Source organism: Cervus canadensis, chromosome 18 (genome assembly GCF_019320065.1).
Source record: "Cervus canadensis isolate Bull #8, Minnesota chromosome 18, ASM1932006v1, whole genome shotgun sequence".
In the NCBI taxonomy this organism is placed as follows: domain Eukaryota; kingdom Metazoa; phylum Chordata; class Mammalia; order Artiodactyla; family Cervidae; genus Cervus; species Cervus canadensis.
This window is the reverse complement of record NC_057403.1, coordinates 26,446,652-26,465,468: the sequence shown is the minus strand read 5'-3', so window position 1 is coordinate 26,465,468 and position 18,817 is coordinate 26,446,652. Positions and strand designations below refer to the sequence as shown.

Here is an 18,817-nt window from a genome sequence, read left to right as displayed (position 1 = left end):
TTGTTTCTGACCACTGAAGCCAAGTCTCTTTTGGTTTCATCTTTGAGGGCAGGAGTGGGGTTCTGGGCAAGACTGGGGCTCACTTTATCTGACTTTCAACTCAGTAGTGGGTCCTCCTGTCTCAGATGAGACCAAAGGAACTGTTCTCTGGGTGTGAAGCTTGTAGTCATTAGAGTGTTAGACAATGGTCAGGCCTCCACATCCTGCTTGACCCAGCAGCAGCATTAAGTGTGCTGATCCCCACTCACTCTTTGAAGCACTTCCTTGCCTAGCTTCCAGAACCCCAGCCTTCTCCTCACCAATCTGGTTGTGCCTCATTGTGCCTCACACCTGTCACTTTGGTGTCCCAGGCCTTGACTTTTCTATCTACAATCAGTCCCAGGTGCTCTCATCTGGCTTCATGGTTCCGAACCTCATCTCTGTTCTGATAGACGACTTTGAACTGTACAAAGTCGTACAAATTGTGAAACCCAAGTACTACAACCAATTTCTGTCTTCAGCCTAGAACCTTAGGTTCCTATATCCCATGACTTGCTCATCATCCACACAAAAAGTTCTAAGAAATATCTCAAACTCCATCAGTCTTAATCCTTGCATAAACCTGCTCCTCCCTGGCTCTCAGCTCCATCCTTCCACCTGCTCAAGTCAGAAGCCTCACAGCTGTCATTGATTCTCACAATCAGTTGACCAGCAAGTCATATCATCTCTACGTTTATAATCTCTCCAGGGACTTCCCTGGTCGTACAGTGGATAGGAATCCACCTGTAGATGCAGGGGACTTGGGTTCGATCCCTGGTTGGGGAAGATTCCACAGGCAGCAGAGTGACTAAGCCTTTGAGCCACAACTACTGAGCCTGCCTGCTGCAACTACTGCAGCCTGAGCGCTTAGAGCCCATGCTCTGCAACAAGAGAAGTCACCGCAATAAGAAGCCCACGTACTAGAGAAAGCCAGCGTGTAGCAAAGTAGACCCAGCGCAACCAAAAAAATTAAATAAATAAAAGCTGTGATGAGAAACTATAAGAATCACCACCACTTACTAAAAAAATAAAAAAGTCTCTCCAGAATTTAACCCCTTCCTTGACCATAGTCTAGACTATCATCATCTCTCCGGACTATTGAAAAGCCTATTGTTTTGTCTGGAAATTCTTTGGCACATTTCCTATCAAAAAAAAATAGAGTCCATGTTCCTTCTTGACACTGGGTAGAACTTTGTGACTGCCTCCACAAAGAGAATGCAAAGGAAGCAATTTTACTTTAACTTTCTAAATTGGATTAGAAAAGATATAATTTCCACCTGTTTTTTTTAATAATTAAAAGATGATTTATTTACTTATTTATGGCTGTGCTGGGTCTTCATTGCTGAGCAGGCATTCCTCTACTTGTGTCGAGTAGGGGTCACTCTCTAGTTGCGGTGTGCAGTCTTCTCGTTGTGGTGGCTTGTCTTGTTGCTGAGCGCAATCTCTAGCGCACAGGGGCTTCTGGAGTTGCAGCATGAGGGCTCAGTAGTTGTGGTTCCCCAGCTCTAGAACACAGGCTCAATAGTTTTGGTACGCAGGTTCAGTTACTGCACAGTATGTGGGATCTTCCTGGACCAGGGATCAAACCCATGTCTCCTGCATTGACAGGTGCATTATTTACCACTGAGCCACCAGGGAAGCCCTCCACCTTGTTTTCTCCTAATCTTTCCCCCTACCTCCTTTGGGAGTCCTGGGATGCTGCATAAAAATGTTCAGCTGCCATCCCGGGTAAGGATTTGGATTATGAAGGTATATGCACTTCGTAGGGGCTTCCCAGGTGGTGCTAGTGATGAAGAACTCACTTGCCAATGCAGGAGACATAAGAAACGCCAGTTCGATCCCTGGGTTGGGATGATACCCTGGAGGAGGGCATGGCAACACACTCCAGTATTCTTGCCTGGAGAATCTCAAGGACAGAGGAGCCTGGCGAGCTACTGTCCATGGGATTGCAAAGAGTCGAACACGATTGAAGCGACTTAGCACAAATGCACACATGTACTTGTTAAAATTCGGTGAAATTGTGAATTACATTGGGTATATATTACCTGAAAAGAAAAATAAATATGGAACTCTAGTGAGAGATATGCATGCCGAAGTATTTATGGGACAGTATACAGTGTCTTTATTTTGAAATGTATCCAAAGTTAAATTAACAGATGAATAGAGTAATAGTTAGATGTGAGATAAAACAAATATAGTAAAATGTTAATGGTAGGATCTGGGGTGGTTATATGGGTGTAAAATTGTTCAGCTTTGCTGTATGTTAGACAATTTTTATAATAAGGTGTTAAATATGCAATCAGGATTATGTTAATATTTGTATTTACCAGAAAGAGGATAGGATAGATTTCTGTAAAAAGTAGCTTTTGTATGTTATAGACATGATATTTGTTTTCAGTCTTTATGAACAAGCCATACATTTAAATAAAATAAAAAGAAGGAAATAGCTGTTTAGGTATCAGTTTAGTTCAGTTCAGTCGATCAGTCGTGTCCGACTCTTTGCGACCCCATGAACCACAGCACACCAGGCCCCCCGTCCATCACCAACTCCCGGAGTCCACTCAAACCCATGTCCGTTGTGTCAGTGATGCCATCCAACCATCTCATCCTCTGTCGTCCCCTTCTCCTCCTGCCCTCAATCTTTCCCAGCATCAGGGTCTTTTCAAATGAGTCAGCTCTCCACATCAGGTGGCCAAAGTATCGGAGTTTCAGCTTCAACATCAGTCCTCCAATGAACACCCAGGACTTTAGGATGGACTGGTTGGATCTCCTTGCAGTCCAAGGGACTCTCAAGAGTCTTCTTCAACACCACAGTTCAAAAGTATCAATTCTTCGGCGCTCAGCTTTCTTTATAGTCCAACTCTCACATCCATACATGACTACTGGAAAAACCATAGCCTCGACTAGATGGACTTTTGTTGGCAAAGTAATATCTCTGCTTTTTAATATGCTGTCTAGGTTGGTCATAACTTTCCTTCCAAGGAGCAAGAGTCTTTTAATTTCATGGCTACAATCACCATCTGCAGTGATTTTGGAGCCCAGAAAAATAAAGTCAGCCACTGTTTCCACTGTTTCCCCACCTATTTGCCATGAAGTGATAGGACCAGATGCCATGATCTTAGTTTTCTGAATGTTGAGCTTTAAGCCAACTTTTTCACTCTCCTCTTTCACTTTCATCAAGAGGCTCTTTAGTTCTTCACTTTCTGCCATAAGGGTGGTGTCATCTGCATATCTGAGGTTATTGATATTTCTCCCGGCAATCTTGATTCCAGCTTCTGCTTCCTCCAGCCCAGTGTTTCTCATGATGTACTCTGCGTATAATTTAAATAAGCAGGGTGACAATATGCAGCCTTGACGTACTCCTTTTCCTATTTGGAACCAGTCTGTTGTTCCATGTCCAGTTCTAACTGTTGCTTCCTGATCTGTATACAGGTTTCTCAAGAGTCAGGTCAGGTGGTCTGGTATTCCCATCGCTTTCAGAATTTTCCAGTTTATTGTGATCCACACAGTCAAAGGCTTTGGCATAGTCAATAAAGCCGAAATAGATGTTTTTCTGGAATTCTCTTGCTTTTTCAATGATCCAGGGGATGTTGGCAATTTTATCTCTGCTTCCTCTGCCTTTTCTAAAACCAGCTTGAACATCTGGAAGTTCACATATTGCTGAAGCCTGGCTTGGAGAATTTTGAGCATTACTTTAGGTATAAGGAGAAAAAAAAAGATGTTTATAGCAACAGAATCTGATTTAGTTGGTGTGTGTGGGATGAGTGGGGCCTAGAAGTATTCCTGAGGAGTTGAGATATGTAGGAATTAATAATTAACAAAGGGCCATCCTAATGACTATTTCTAGGTTACAAGCTACCCCCAAAACTTAGTGGCACAAAACAATGATTCTATTATGCTCATAGATTCTATGAGTCAAAAATTTGGACAGGGCAGAGCTGGGGACAGATCGTTTCTGCTCCATGATGTCTAGGGGTTCAGCTGGGAAGACAAAGGTGGCTTGACAGCTGGGAATGGAATCTCTGGAGCGTCTTCACTCCTAAGTTCAGCATCAGGACTCAGACAACTCCAAGCTAGACTGTAGTGTCTATACAAGTTCTCTCCATGTGGCTTTTTTTGGTTCGTTTGTGTTCATGTGCTCAGTTTTGTTCCGACTCTTTGCGACCCCATGAACTGTAGCCTGCCAGACTCCTCTGTCCATGAGATTTCCCAGGCAAGAGGATTGGAGTGGGTTGCTGTTTCTTACTCCAGGGGATCTTCCTAACTCAGGGATCAAACCCATGTCTCCTGTGGCAGATTCTGCATTGCAGGCAGATTCTTCAGTTGCAGAGTCTGTGGCTTAGGCTTCCTCAAAGCATGAACTGTCTTAGCAGAATTGCGCTTCTACATGGTGCATCAAGGCTCCAGAGCTAGCCATTCTAGCAGACAAAGAGGAAACATTACATTTTACTACCTAGCCTTGAAAATCACATAGTGTCAATTCCTATTCATTCCTATTCTCTGTTGGTTGAAGTTGTCACAGTCTTGCCCAGATTCAAGAGGGAGGGAAGGCAGACTCTACTTTCTCAGGAGAGGAGTGTGAAAGAATTTGCAGTTGTGTTTCAGTGAGGGGGAGGGGGCACAAAGAATATTCCAGGCAGAGGGTACTTCATGTGGGAAACCCCTGTCGTGGAAGTGAGTTCAAGAAGTTCAATAAATTGAAGTAAGTAACTGTAAATTGACTTCTCCTTCACACTCCCTTTCCCCAATCTCTGCTTAATTTTTATCCATATTTTAAAATATTTATTTTGCAAACTCTTTTCCCACTAGCTTTTGAGCTCCATGTGGGCAGGGTATATTTCCCCCATTTTGGTTGCTGATAGATCCACAAATTAAGTGATCAGGGTTTTTTGAATGAATGAATGGGTGGATCAAGGATGTACCTTGTTGAGGGCATGACCAATGGCAAGTTCTCTTGGAAAGGGTATTGTTACAGAGTGTTTTCTGAGCTTCAGTCAACAACAGGAACAATCAGAATTGAGTTTGTGCGAGGCATCTGAGCCAGTGAAAAACATCCATGGGCCAATGTTCTTAGTATTCCAAGAGCAGGGGTAGGGGCTGAGTCGGGACTCACAAAGTGGGGATCGGGACTTTGAAGAGCTGCTTAGGGAGTGGAGAAAAGCTTGCGTTCATGAGAGAAGCCAGTTAAGAGTGTCAGAAGAGCCATCACTGACAGTAGACTAAGGGAAGAGTCCACTGCTTGGTGTTAGAAATGTTAGAAGCAAAGCATAAAGAACCCGGGGGTGTGTCTCAGGAGGGGAATGACGGCCAATGAAACGCAGGCATGGGCGTGGCGCTGTCAAACTTCGCGGGGCGGGACCGAAGAGATCTAGCCAGAAAGAGGACCCAAGCTGAAGCCAATGATTAGCCGCCAGGTGGGCGGGGCGTCGTCCTAAGGCCAAGGGTGGAGCCAATGAGAATCTGCGCCGCTTCCCTCATTGCCCCCGCCCCCGTGGAGCGCGCGCGCCAGAGCCACGGGCAGCCGTTAGAGGCGGGGCCTGCAGCCGCCCGCGCGCGGCTCGCGCCCTCCCCTTTGTGTCGCCATGGCGGCGGCATCGGCGACGAGGACGACGAGCGAGGGGTCCAGCGCGGCTGGCGCCTGAGGAGGCTACGCGGCTATGGTGGTGAGGCGCCCACGCGGCCGTCCGTCCTGCGGCGAAGTCAGTCTGTCCGCGCGCGGCCACGCCCCACGCGCCCCGCCCCTGGCCCCGCCCGAGTCCGCGGCCCGCACCGCCCCTCACCCCTCATCGCGGTCCCTCTCGTACCCCGACCTGGTCTTGGGCTCGAGCCCTTACCCCGGCCCCGCCCCCTAAGCGCGCATCTCTGTTCCACGCCCTGTAGGGGGGTGACAGTGGCCGAAGACCCAGTCTTGGGAGTAAAAAGGGCTGGTCCAGGGAAGGACCCCGCATCCTCTAAGTGGCCCCCGCGGGGGCCTTCTGAGGGTCTCCGAGTCCTCCACCAGCCCCTGTCCCACAGCCATCCTCAGCATCGTCATTCCATCCTCCTCCTCTCCCTGGCCTAGACCCCTCCTCCTCCTACCATCAGCCCCTTTCTCATTCTTGAGCCCCACCCCCACCCGGCTCCATCCTCAGCCTGACCCTTTTCTTCTCCTTTCTCATCCCATCCCAGTCCTTCTCAACCACCCCTCCCTTACCCCCTCCCTGCATCAGCTTGAACCGTTAGTTCAGCCTCTCCAACTGCTCCCCTCCTCCTTACTCCACCTCAATCCCCAGCGTGCATTGTACCCCCCGATGTGATCATTGGGTCCTCTCCATCTTCGTGTCCTCATCCGCCCTCCCCCACCGTCTCCCTCTCCCACCATGCTGCTCCTGCTCATTCATCCATTCATTCCCTCATTCCCTCACTTAGCGTTCACTGAGACCTCCGTGTAGCCCCTTTGCTCCAGGCACGGAGAAAGTCAGAACCCATCCTGCCTTGGGGAACTTCATGGGCTGGAGGGGGACCGATCCAAGGGTGAGACCCAAAGGATGAAGTCGGGGTTGTAGGAGAATGAAGGAGGGAGAGGCTAGGGCCCATTCTGGGAAATCCTCATCTGGCAGATGGTTAATTTATTCATCAGATTTTACCCAGCCCCTGCTGGGTGACTGAGCTGGCACTGGGCATTGGGACCCAGAGAGGAATCAGGTGCAACCCTACTTGTGAGGAGCTTCAATTCTCTGCCCAGCTCTGTGCAGGGCAATGCTGGGGGAGTAGGGACTGAGCCTCAGTCCCGTGGGGGAAATGGACTTGTCACCATATGGGGACATCTCAGAGTGCACAGGGCTGTAATGAGGGATGTTAAGGCAACATCATCAAGCCTGGGATGGGGGAAACTACCATGAGAGTCAGATCTGAGTGCTAAGTGAAAGCATGGGGAAAAGATGGGGATGAGTGTTCCATGCAGCGGCAACAGCCTTTGCAAAGGCCTAGAAGGCAATGAGAAGATGATTCTTTTGTTGGACTCTTAGAAGTCTGAGAGCTCTGAGGTAGAGGCAGTGGGAAGAAATGAGGCTGGAGAGGTAAGCAGAGACCAGAGTATTTAGACTTCATCTTCAAGGCAACAGGGAGCCATTGAAGATCCCTGACCTGGGGAGAGACAGAGGCAGATTTGTGTTTTGTGAAAGTGATACTGACTCTTGCTGTGAAGAAGCGGGCAGGAAGGGAGAGGTGGAAGCAGGGAGACTGATAAGATGGGAGCTGTGATTGTCCAGACGTTGATGAAAGGCGTGGAAAGGCACAACCCCTTCTCTCCTGGGGCTACAGGAGGCTTTTAAACAGGGAGAGATAGTACCAGCATGCTCTTGCCCTGAGGCACCTATGGCCCCCTGCTCTTCCAGTCCCCCAGTCCAGACCACACATGAAGAAGCAGACCTACCCTGAGCCCAGCCTTCACCTCCCCCTGACCTACCCCTCTACCCCATGCTCAGGACAGTGTGTGGAGCAATTCGGGCCTGCAGGCCCAGGCTGCCAGATAACAATGCTCCCGTTGTCTCTCTGCTCCCATCTCTGGGGGCCTCTGATTCTTCCTTCTGCTCTACAGGCTCGCAGCACTGACAGCCTGGATGGCCCAGGGGAGGGCTCGGTGCAGCCCCTGCCGCCCACTGGGGGACCCAGTGTGAAGGGGAAGCCTGGGAAGAGGTGAGAGGTGAGGGAGAGCCTCAACCTAGGAGGGGAGCCAAGCATAGGGCTGCTAGTGATCTGTCCTCTGTCCCCCAGGCTCTCGGCTCCTCGAGGTCCCTTTCCCCGGCTGGCAGACTGTGCGCATTTCCACTACGAGAACGTTGACTTCGGCCACATTCAGGTATGGGGGTTGCACCCAGGTGGGTAGGCGGGATCCCACCCAACCCTGAAGCAGCATAAGCCACTTTACCCCTGAAACCTCCCCCGGGGAGTGACTACTCGGTGGCAGGAGCTGCAGGGCAGAGGGGAGACTTGTTCCTTCATTCATTTGTTCCTTCATTCATTCAGCAATGACTTTTTGTTAGATGTGAACTTTGTGCCAGGACCTTGGACTCTGACTGAGCCATCACCAGGCCTTGACTGTGGGGAGACCCAGGAGACCCACCCCTTGATCGTGCTGATCTGGAGAGGTCAGGACAGGAACAAAAGTGAGACCCTCACCTGGGCCTTTTGTTTCCCTCTGCAGCTCCTGCTGTCTCCAGAGCGTGAAGGTCCGAACGTCTCTGGAGAGAATGAACTGGTGTTCGGGGTGCAGGTGACCTGTCAGGTGTGGCCAGCCCCCACTGCCTCTCCTCTGGCCCGGTGAACTGACTGCCATGGTCCTCAGCTCAGTATAATGAAGCCACTGTATCCCCCTGTCCTTCCCACTCCCGCAGGGCCGTTCCTGGCCAGTTCTCCGCAGTTATGACGACTTCCGTTCCTTGGATGCCCACCTCCACCGATGCATATTTGACCGGAGGTTTTCCTGCCTCCCAGAGCTTCCTCCACCCCCAGAGGGCGCCAGGGCTGCCCAGGTAAACTACTTGTCCCAGCCCCTGCTTCAGCCAAGGTGTGTCCTCACCAGTGATGGGTGAAACCATCAAGGCAGGAGAGATAGATAAATATTAAACACTGTTATGTTCTGAGTTCCAACCAGTTGGGGGCCTCAGAACTGCAGCAGGGTGACTCCCTTTAGTTTTTAGGATCATGGGGAGTTTCAAGGGGCTCCAGGGGAGGAGAGTCAGAATGGCCAGACCGCTAGGCACACACAGGGCATTGACCCAGCCTATTTATCAACTGATACGACAGTATTTCAGTACTTCACAGCGGAGCAGCACCCATGTGTTCATGTTGAATTTCAGCCCTGCCAGAGGCGAGCCAGGGCAGTACAGGAGGGCGGTGGGCTCTCTTGGGTGGGGTCTTCTCACAAACCCCACTCTGACACCTGCCCCAGATGCTGGTGCCGCTACTGCTGCAGTACCTGGAAACCCTGTCAGGGCTGGTGGACAGTAACCTCAACTGTGGGCCGGTGCTTACCTGGATGGAGGTGGGCCCGGGCAGGGGGCTTGGAGTTGGGAGTGAGGGAGGGATGTCTGAGGAACAAGAAGTAGCCTGGGAGGGTGTGTGGGCACAGGAAAGAAAAGAACCGGAGTGGAGGAGGCACTGGTATTTCAGTATCTGTGTGGGCGCTTGCCTGTGAGAGAGAATGCAAGTGGGTGCGTGCATGTGTGTGTGTATGTGTGTGTGTGCAGGTGTTGGGCTGTGGTAATGTGAGAATTTCAAGGTATATTGGTATACTAGCTAGCAATAGGTTTGGCTGTAGCTCGCAGAACTCCAGGCTAAGAGTGCAGGTTTTCGGATAGCAGGTATGCAATGTTTGCTGTGGAGGATGTGGGTGCAGGAGTGAATCAGGATGGTTTCAGGCAGGGGCATCCTGGGACACGGAAGGGAATTTGCTTTGGAAGGGGCAAGAGTGTAGGTGTTTTACCAATAGCTCTGAGTGACAGGGGCACCCAGGTAGGGGACAGGGGGTGGCCTCCAGTGGCGGAACCTTCTCGGTCTTTACTATTGCCTTCTTCTGGCCTCTCCCTGCCACATCCCCCTCCATCTCAGCTGGACAACCACGGCCGGCGACTGCTCCTCAGTGAGGAGGCCTCACTCAATATCCCCGCAGTGGCCGCTGCCCATGTGGTAAAGCGGTACACGGCCCAGGCACCTGATGAGCTGTCCTTCGAGGTAAGGCTGTGGGGGAGCAGATTCTAGCTGGGCTCCCCACTTTATCTGTACCTTCTGACCCTGCCTCCTCATGCCCACCCACTCCCAGGTAGGAGACATTGTTTCCGTGATTGACATGCCACCCACGGAGGATCGGAGCTGGTGGCGGGGCAAGCGGGGCTTCCAGGTGAGCCTGGCTCGAGCTGGACAGGTGGGGCTGGGGCACTGCACCAGCTCAGGTGGCCCCATCACTGACCCCAAACCCTCCTCAGGTCGGTTTCTTCCCCAGCGAGTGTGTGGAACTATTCACGGAGCGGCCGGGTCCAGGACTAAAGGGGGGTGAGTGTCCTGGGCAGAGTGGGCAGGCCCTCCTGCATCTTTTCCCTGCCCTCCATCCTTTCCACCACTGTTCACCCTGCAGATGCCGATGGTCCCTCATGTGGTGTCCTGGCTCCCCAGGGTGTCTCCTCTCTGACCTCAGGTAATGCGAACATTACCCGTTTGTAATTACTGGGGGCCAGACCCTGCCCCATCTCCCCATGCGACCCTGTGTGACCTGCCTTTTATCTCCACAGCAGTGCCCCGGCCACGGGGGAAGCTGGCTGGCCTCCTCCGCACCTTCATGCGCTCCCGCCCTTCCCGGCAGCGTCTGCGGCAGCGGGGCATTCTGCGGCAGAGGGTGTTTGGCTGTGACCTGGGAGAACACCTCAGCAACTCAGGCCAGGACGGTGAGGCCCGGTCCGCCTCCCCTGCCCTTCCTCCCCACCAGGCTGTGACCCATCCAGCCCCGAACCCCCGCTTTCTCCCAGTGCCCCAGGTGCTGCGCTGCTGCTCTGAGTTTATTGAGGCCCACGGGGTGGTGGATGGAATCTATCGGCTCTCGGGTGTGTCATCCAACATCCAGAGGCTACGGTGAGGACCCTCCACCAAACCCTTCCCTCCACACACATTTCTTTAGAGTCATCTCTAGTCCAGTCCCCATGCTGTGTGTTGGGGACACAGGGTTAATGGGAGTTAGGAGGACAAAGGCAGGGTTGGATCAAGGGTGGGGGGCACAGGGAGGGCTTCCTTGAGGAGGTGACACCTCAGCTGGGGTCTGAAAGGTGAGAGTAGGACAAGCATTCAAAGTGGAGGGGTCAACCTTCATGAGCACCTCCCACATGCCAAGCGTTAAGCTCTAGGGACACCATGGTGAATGAGACAGCCGGAGACTGCTGCCCTCATGGGGTCCATGTGCTGGAGGGAGAGGCAGACAGGAAAGGAGAGAGTTGACAATAGGTGACAGGTAGCCTGGAGAGAAAGAAGAGGAGGTAAGGGAGATCATAATAAGAAATCAAGGCGGGTGGAGAAGGCCTCCTGGGAGAGAGCTCGCCGTGGAGGAGGTGGGGGAGCGGGCATTGTGGTTGTCCACTGTGAAGGGAACAGCCAGCGAGAGGGGAAAGTGGCAGGAGATGATGTCTGAGAAGTGATTAGGGGCGAGTAGGCTCATGGGGCCTTTTGGATGGCTGTTAGGCTCTTGGCTTTTAGTGGGAGTAAAGCAGGAACCACAGGAAGGATTGTGGGCCGAAGAGGGCAGCAGGCGGAACAGGCTACGAAGTGGGAAGCACTGAGGCCCGGGCTTCCAGGCGAGAGCATAGAACCTGAGGCTGAGGTCCCATGTATAGAGCTTTTTCACCTGAGAGGGTGAGACACCGCCAGGTGGTGAGCAGAGGCCACTGGGATTTCAGCTGCATTTCCAGTGCCTCTTGGAACCAGGAAAATGGCACAACTTTGTGGATGGAGCCCAGTCACACTCTGGAGGCAGATAGACTTGGGTAGCTACAAGCAGGGTGTCTCCCACCAGAGCCTCAGTGTCCCTCCTGTGTAAATGGGGCACCCTTGTCTTTGGCATGCAGGGTTGTTGGGGGGAAGGGGGCTCAGTAAGGTACTGCCTCTGAAGACCCAGCACAGGAAGAGGGTGGCATCTACCTGTGGACACTTTGGGTGTGGGGACAGGACCCGGCCCGGTGGGCCAGCTCTGACCTGCATCTTCTTCTCGACGTGGTGGCCTCAGGCATGAGTTCGACAGTGAGAGGATCCCTGAACTGTCTGGCCCCGCCTTCCTACAGGACATCCACAGCGTGTCCTCCCTCTGCAAGCTCTACTTCCGAGAGCTGCCCAACCCCTTGCTCACTTACCAGCTCTACGGGAAGTTCAGTGTGAGTGAGGGTGACCGCGAGGTAGGAGGGCCGGGAGGCGGCAGCCCAGCCCCCTCACACTGCGCTCTGTCTCAGGAGGCCATGTCGGTGCCAGGGGAGGAGGAACGCCTGGTGAGGGTTCACGATGTCATCCAGCAGTTGCCCCCACCGCACTACCGGTAAACCAGGAGGGGCAGGGAAGGGTGGTGGTGGACTCGCAAGGGAGGTGAGGCTCAGGCGTCCCTCTCCACTCCACCCCCAGGACCCTGGAGTACCTGCTGAGGCACTTGGCCCGCATGGCGAGACACAGTGCCAACACCAGCATGCACGCCCGCAACCTGGCCATTGTTTGGGCACCTAACCTGCTACGGTAAGCTGGCAGCTCACCAGCCTGCTCCCCCAGCTCCCTACCAACCCCCAAGCTGGACCTGGAGTCTCCCCGTGCCCCCCCAACCTCACCCCAGGAACCATCCAACTTTGGCTCTTTTGATCATTTCACCTAATACATTATTTCTTTTCTTGTAATTTATTTATGGTTGTGGGGGTCTTCGTTGCTGTGTTGGGGGTTTTCTCTAGTTGCAGTGAGCAGGCGCTACTCCTTGCAATGCACAGGCTTCTCATCGCGGTGGTGTCTCTTGTTGCAGAACACAGGCTCTAGGCTCATGGGCTTCAGTAGTTGCAGCATGTAGGCTCCAGGGCACCCAGGATTCAGTAGTCACGGCACAGGGTCTCATGAGCTGTGGCTCACCAGCCCTAGAGCGCACGGACTCAGTAGTTGTGGCACACGGGCTTTAGTTGCCCCAAGTCATGTGGGGTCCTCCCGGACCAGGGATTGAACCCACGTCCCCTGCGTTGGCAGGCAGACTCCTATCCACTACCATCAGGGAAGTCCTTCAACACGTATTTATTAAGTGTTGAGTGCCTGTATGCCAGCCCCTGTTCTCAGCACTGGGGACACAGTGGTGATCAGGAACCTATGCTTTGAGCTCACAGTCTCATGCGGGAGATGACAGTGGACATTACCAAAAAAAAAAAAAGAGCACTGTGTGATGTGATGAGGGCCGAGGAGAAAGATTACAAAGTAGGGAAGGGAGATGTGGTCAGTCATGGCACTTGAAATTTTTAGATAGAGTGGCAGGAAAGGCTTCAGGAAGAAGTCCTCCTTGGCCAGCAGCAGGGTAAGTCTGAAAGGATTTGATGGTGACCGAGACAGGCAAGTTCTCTGTCCTGGAGCAGTTCAGTTCTTCTTGGGAATCAGATAAATAAATAAAATAGCTAGTACGTGGTAGGTATAAGAACTATGAGCAAAAATAGACAGACCTGGGATATATAAGTTTACAATTTTAAATAAAATAGGTGGGGAAGACTCTGTTGAGAAGGCAACATTTGAATTAACAGCTGCAGAAGGTAAGAGAAGGACCTGTGTAGCTGAGAAGGAGCAAACCAAGCAGAGGGAATAGCAAGTGCAAAGGTCCTAGGGCTGGGTCAGGTTTTGGAGGCCAGTATCACTGGAGCTGAGTGAGAGAGTGCAGGGTTGAGGGGGAGGAGATGGTAAGGTCAGAGAGGTGATGAGGGAACAGACAGGGGAGCGGCTTACAAGTTGTGGGTCATGGTGAGGATCTGGCTTTTACCAGGAATGACATGCAGCCAGAGGAGAGCTGTGAGCCGGGAGGGCCCTGATATGTGACTTAGGGGTTCACAGGCTCCCTCTGGCTGAGTGTGGGGAGCAGACTGTAGGGGTTTGAGGGGGAGCAGGAACAGGGAGGAGGCTGTGTGTTGGTCCAGGAGGGAGAGGATGTAGGTGGGGCCAGAGTAGGGGCATGGGGAGCTGAGTTCAGATTCTGCATAGAGTTTGTGGGTGGAGCAGCCCACAGGGTCTCCTGCAATTGGATGTGGGTGTTAGGGAAAGAGGGGTCAAGGGCAATACCAAGGTATTGACTAAGATGGGATAGGTAGGGAGGGAGCAGGTGCTGGGGAAAGGCTGAGAATCTAGATATAGATGTGATCAGTTTGATAAGGTCAGAGACACTGAATGACAGTCACTGCTTCTACAGTGCCCTAACCCCCCCTGGCCAGAACCCACCAGCTGGGGCTCCAGGCACCCGGCCACCCTCCTCCTCCTCCCATCTAGGTCCATGGAGCTGGAGTCAGTAGGGCTGGGGGGGGCAGCAGCCTTCCGGGAGGTGCGAGTACAGTCGGTGGTGGTGGAATTCCTGCTCACCCACGTGGATGTCCTGTTCAGCGACACCTTCACATCTGCTGGCCTCGACCCTGCAGGTATGCCCATCCTATCCCATGTACTGACTACCACCCCCCCATCATCAGGGCTGCAGTGGGAGGGCAGGTGGGCTCCCAGCCCCATCCCTATCCCACTGAAGCTGGACCTCCCTTCTGGTTCCTTGAGGACCCCGCCCCGGCCTCTCCCTCCCCTTCCCCCCGCCTTCTCATTTCAGCTCCTACGCTCAGGATCCCCACTTCTTGGCCCGGACATCGTTCTTCCTTCACCCCTTGTAGCTCCTGGGGGCACTTGGGGCCATGGGTCCACCTGGGAGGAGGTGGGAGGTCCCCAGACTTCACCCTGCCCCGGCCCCACCCAGACTCCCTGCCCTGCCCCGGACCCCAGCCCAGTCAGGACTCAGCACGTCGGAGGGCCCCGTGGCCCGAGGTAACTGAAGCCAGAGCCGCTGTCTTCGCTGGCTGCTGGGAGCTGCCTCCTCATCAGCTCTTTCTGCCTCACTCCTCCTCCTCACCTGCCTGCTGCCCACCCATTCCCGCCTGATCCGTCCTGGCCCCCTGCCTTGCCAGCCCGGGTGGGCACGCTGCGGGGCCGGGGCTTGGGCTGTAGAGCTTGGCTTTGCCTGTGGCCTTCAGCAGCCCCAGGGCTGATGGCTGCCCCCTCTCCCGACTCCCCAGGCCGCTGCCTCCTCCCCAGGCCCAAGTCCCTTGCGGGCAGCGGCCCCTCCACTCGCCTGCTAACACTAGAGGAAGCCCAGGCTCGGACCCAGGGTCGGCTGGGGATACCCACCGAGCCCACAACTTCCAAGGCCCCAACTTCACCTGTGGAAAGGTGAGTAGGATGCCCAGAAGGGAGGGACTGGCCGGGGGACCCAGCTCCTCAGCTGGCCTCCTATGTCTTGACCCAAACTCCAGGAGGAAAGGGGAGAGAGGCGAGAAACAGCGGAAACCTGGGGGTAGCAGCTGGAAGACCTTCTTTGCACTGGGTCGGGGCCCCAGCATCCCCCGAAAGAAGCCTCTGCCCTGGCTAGGGGGCACCCGGGCCCGACAGCAGCCTTCAGGTCAGAAGCCGGGCAGTGGGCGTGGTGGCTGGAGAGGCACCCTGGAGTGCACCCATGACCCTTCATCCTCTCCTTGCAGGCTGCCGACCTGACACTGTCACACTGCGGTCTGCCAAGAGTGAGGAGTCTCTGTCATCGCAGGCCAGTGGGGCTGGTGAGCACAGGGTGACCCCTGCCTGTGCCCAGGTGGATCTGGGAGGGACTGGGGCTCTGAGCTGGCCTCCACGTGGTGTTCTTAGATTTGGGGGTCTTGGGGTTTTTTGTTATAATCTGGACCTTATGTACAATAAGTTTGATAAAGCTTCACTCTTGGTTCATGATGCACTGTGGTCATTGGCCCATGCAGGGTCCTTCTAGTCTTTTGTTCATCCCTTTTGAAAAAAATTAAATAGTATCATGAACACCCATGAACCCACTGGCCAGAACTAAAGGCCTCCCACCACAGTACCTGCGAACTCCTCCCCCTCCCACCTGCTGCCTCCCCACATCAGGCATCCTCTGATAGTCTTCATCCCTTTGCTTTTACAGTTTTGTCACGTACAGGTGTAGGGATCAACAACATACCGCTAGTTGTTTTGAAACTTTGATTAAAGAGTATCATTAAAAAGGGGTATCGTGCTGTGTGTGTACTAACTCATCACTACATCACAGGTTGCCGTCCGCACAGCTGGTGTAGCTCAGGTTCCTTCCTCTCCATCATTGTCCATTGTCGAGTGTGGGTATTCCCTCAGGGGAGGGGGTACTTGTCCATGCCCCCCTGATGGATCTGGGGGCTCTGACAAGCGTGCCCAAGAGTGGAGGCGCGCACTGTACAATACGCCCACATCCAGCTGTACAAGACGAGACCCAAGTTGTTCCCAGATGTGGTCTCCCCAGGCTGTCCTCCCAGCCACCGGGTTTGAGATCCTATTGGTCTCGAGCTTGTAGCCAGTGGGGTTGTCAGACTTTGTTCTTGCCGCTGGCACAATATAATTCTCTTCATGGACTTGCCACTGATGTCCTCTATCACCCGTGAGTCTGCACAGCTCTCCCTGGATCCCCAGCCATCGTGACCCAAGGCTGGGATGTGTCTCTGTGTGTTATTTCCCCAACTTACTTGGGGGGGTGTGTCCTGTTCTCACTGATGTTATGTGGGTAGGTAGTTCTGACCCCTGACCCCTAACTCCCCCTCCCCTGCACCACCCTTCCAGGTCTCCAGCGGCTGCACAGGCTACGGCGACCCCACTCCAGCAGTGATGCCTTCCCTGTGGGCCCCGCACCCGCTGGCTCCTGTGAGAGCCTGTCGTCATCCGAGTCCACCGAGTCCTCCTCCGAGTCGTCCTCCTCCTCTTCCTCTGAGTCCTCCGCAGCTGGGCTGGGAGCACTCTCTGGCTCCCCTTCACACCGAACCTCGGCCTGGCTAGACGACGGTGACGAGCTGGACTTTAGCCCACCCCGCTGCCTGGAGGGGCTCCGGGGGCTTGACTTTGATCCCCTTACCTTTCGCTGCAGCAGCCCCACCCCCGGGGACCCGGCACCTCCCGCCAGCCCGGCCCCCCCAGCCCCTGCCTCTTCCTTTCCACCCAGGGCGACCCCCCAGGCCCTCTCGCCCCGAGGCCCCACCAGCCCTGCCTCACCCGCTGCCCTGGACATCTCGGAGCCCCTGTCTGTGTCCGTGCCACCCGCTGTCCTGGAGCTGCTGGGGGCTGGAGGAACACCTGCCTCGTCCACCCCAACACCAGCCCTCAGCTCCAGCCCGGGCCTGCGCCCCCACCTCATCCCTTTGCTGCTGCGTGGAGCTGAGGCCCAGCTGAGTGACACCTGCCAACAAGAGATCTGCAGCAAGTTGGCACTGCCTGGTCCCCGGGGAGCCCAAGGCCAGCATGGTGTGTCCTGTCCAGCCCAGCCCAGCCCACCCCCTCACAACCCCGAGGCTGTGCCCAAGACCTGGCTGACTCCTCTTCGCTTCCCTCTCCTAGGTGCTGGTATGGATTCACCGCTGCTGCCCCCACCCCTGTCCCTCCTGCGCCCGGGGGGGGCCCCACCCCCGCCTCCCAAAAATCCAGCACGTCTCATGGCCCTGGCCCTGGCTGAGCGGGCTCAGCAGGTGGCCCAGAGACAGAGCCAGCAGGAGCAGGGGAGCACCCCTTCTGCTCCTCAGTCCCCTTTCCACCGTTCACTGTCCCTGGAGGTGGGCGGTGAGCCCCCAGGGACCTCAGGGAGTGGGCCACCCCCCCACCCCCTAGCCCACCCAGGTGGCTGGGTTCCGGGACCCCAACCCTCCTTACCAAGGCAACAAAGTGATGGGAGCCTGGTGAGGAGCCAGCGGCCCGCAGGGACCTCCAGGAGGGCACCCCGAGGCCCTGCCCAGGTCAGTGCCCAGCTCAGGATGGGTGGGGGGCGCAGGGCTGTGCCAGAGATGGCAGCCCAGCTCCTGTGTTCTCTCCCCCAGCAGGTTCCCACCCCTGGCTTCTTCTCAGCCCCCCGGGAGTGCCTGCCACCCTTCCTCGGGGTCCCCAAACCAGGCTTGTACCCCCTCAGCTCCCCATCCTTCCAGCCCAGCTCCCCGGCCCCAGTCTGGAGGAGCCCCCTGGTTCCCCCTGGACCACTGGACAGAGGAGAGAACCTGTACTATGAGATCGAGGCGGGTGAGGGGTCCCCCTACTCTGGCCCCACTCAGTCCTGGAGTCCCTTGCGCTCCATGCCCCCAGACAGGCTCAATGCCTCCTACGGCATGCTTGGCCAATCCCCACCACTCCACAGGTCCCCCGACTTCCTGCTCAGTTACCCACCACCCTCGTCCTGTTTTCCCCACGACCACCTTGGCTACTCAGCCCCCCAGCACTCGGCCCGGCGCCCCACCCGACCTGAACCCCTCTATGTCAACCTAGCCCTCGGGCCCAGGGGCCCCTCACCCGCTTCTTCCAGCTCCTCCTCCCCTCCTGCTCACCCCCGCAGTCGCTCTGATCCTGGCCCCCCAGTCCCCCGCCTCCCCCAAAAGCAGCGGGCCCGCTGGGGCCACCACACCCCTCACAGGGTGCCTGGGCCCTGGGGCCCTCCAGACCCTCTCCCCTACAGGGCAGCCCCACCAGCCTATGGGAGGGGGGGCGAGCACCACCGAGGGTCCCTGTACAGAAGTGGGGGGCAAGGGAGGGAGGGGGCTGGTCCCCCACCCCCCTACCCTACTCCCAGCTGGTCCTTTCACCCTGAGAGCCAGACCCGAAGCTACTGCTGAGCCAGAGCTGGGGGGGGACCTTCCTTCTTTCTCTTCCCCTCACTGATCTTGGTCCAACCTAATCCCTTGTTTTGTATTTTCCTGAGCTTCTGACCCCTGCCCCAGGTTTCTAACTTTGTAACTTGCCTTTGATGTGGGTCCCTAACCCGTTATCATAGCCTACCTACCCTGGGCTGACGGGCATACCCGTGCCCCCATCCTGGGGGGCCTCTCGCACAAATCTGAGAGGGTTAGGCTGACTCCTTAGCCTCCCTTTCCCTCCAGGGCTCCTCAGCATGTCCCGTCCTGTGCGCAGGGGGTGGGGGACTGCTCCTGCGATCTCCCCACACACTCCCTACTAAAACCATCGGACAAAGTTAATGAATAAAAATGGTGAAAATGTGGCTGCTGGTGTCATGCTGGGGCCAGGCTCAATGAAT

The 18,817-nt window shown here is 55.1% G+C and overlaps 1 protein-coding gene across 4 annotated transcripts; it reads left to right on the top strand.

Annotated features, from left to right (window-relative positions):
- The first annotated feature begins 5,518 nt into the window (after nucleotides 1-5,518).
- On the top strand, nucleotides 5,519-18,781 carry ARHGAP33 (Rho GTPase activating protein 33). 4 transcript variants are annotated; one of them, XM_043437256.1, is made up of 22 exons: nucleotides 5,520-5,681; nucleotides 7,598-7,695; nucleotides 7,774-7,858; nucleotides 8,204-8,284; nucleotides 8,394-8,531; nucleotides 8,951-9,043; nucleotides 9,610-9,732; nucleotides 9,821-9,898; nucleotides 9,984-10,050; nucleotides 10,133-10,192; nucleotides 10,287-10,439; nucleotides 10,521-10,623; nucleotides 11,765-11,909; nucleotides 11,985-12,067; nucleotides 12,151-12,258; nucleotides 14,020-14,165; nucleotides 14,802-14,955; nucleotides 15,039-15,184; nucleotides 15,264-15,338; nucleotides 16,375-17,049; nucleotides 17,143-17,534; nucleotides 17,619-18,781. In XM_043437256.1, exons 1-22 carry the CDS (start codon nucleotides 5,676-5,678, stop codon nucleotides 18,396-18,398), a joined length of 3,789 nt encoding a protein of 1,262 aa, XP_043293191.1. In that variant the 5' UTR covers nucleotides 5,520-5,675; the 3' UTR covers nucleotides 18,399-18,781. The 4 variants fall into 4 exon arrangements, with proteins under 4 accessions (XP_043293189.1, XP_043293188.1, XP_043293191.1 ...); XM_043437255.1 differs by having other exon boundaries at nucleotides 17,616-18,781; XM_043437254.1 differs by having other exon boundaries at nucleotides 5,519-5,681; nucleotides 10,290-10,439; nucleotides 17,143-18,781.
- The last annotated feature ends 36 nt before the right edge of the window (nucleotides 18,782-18,817 follow it).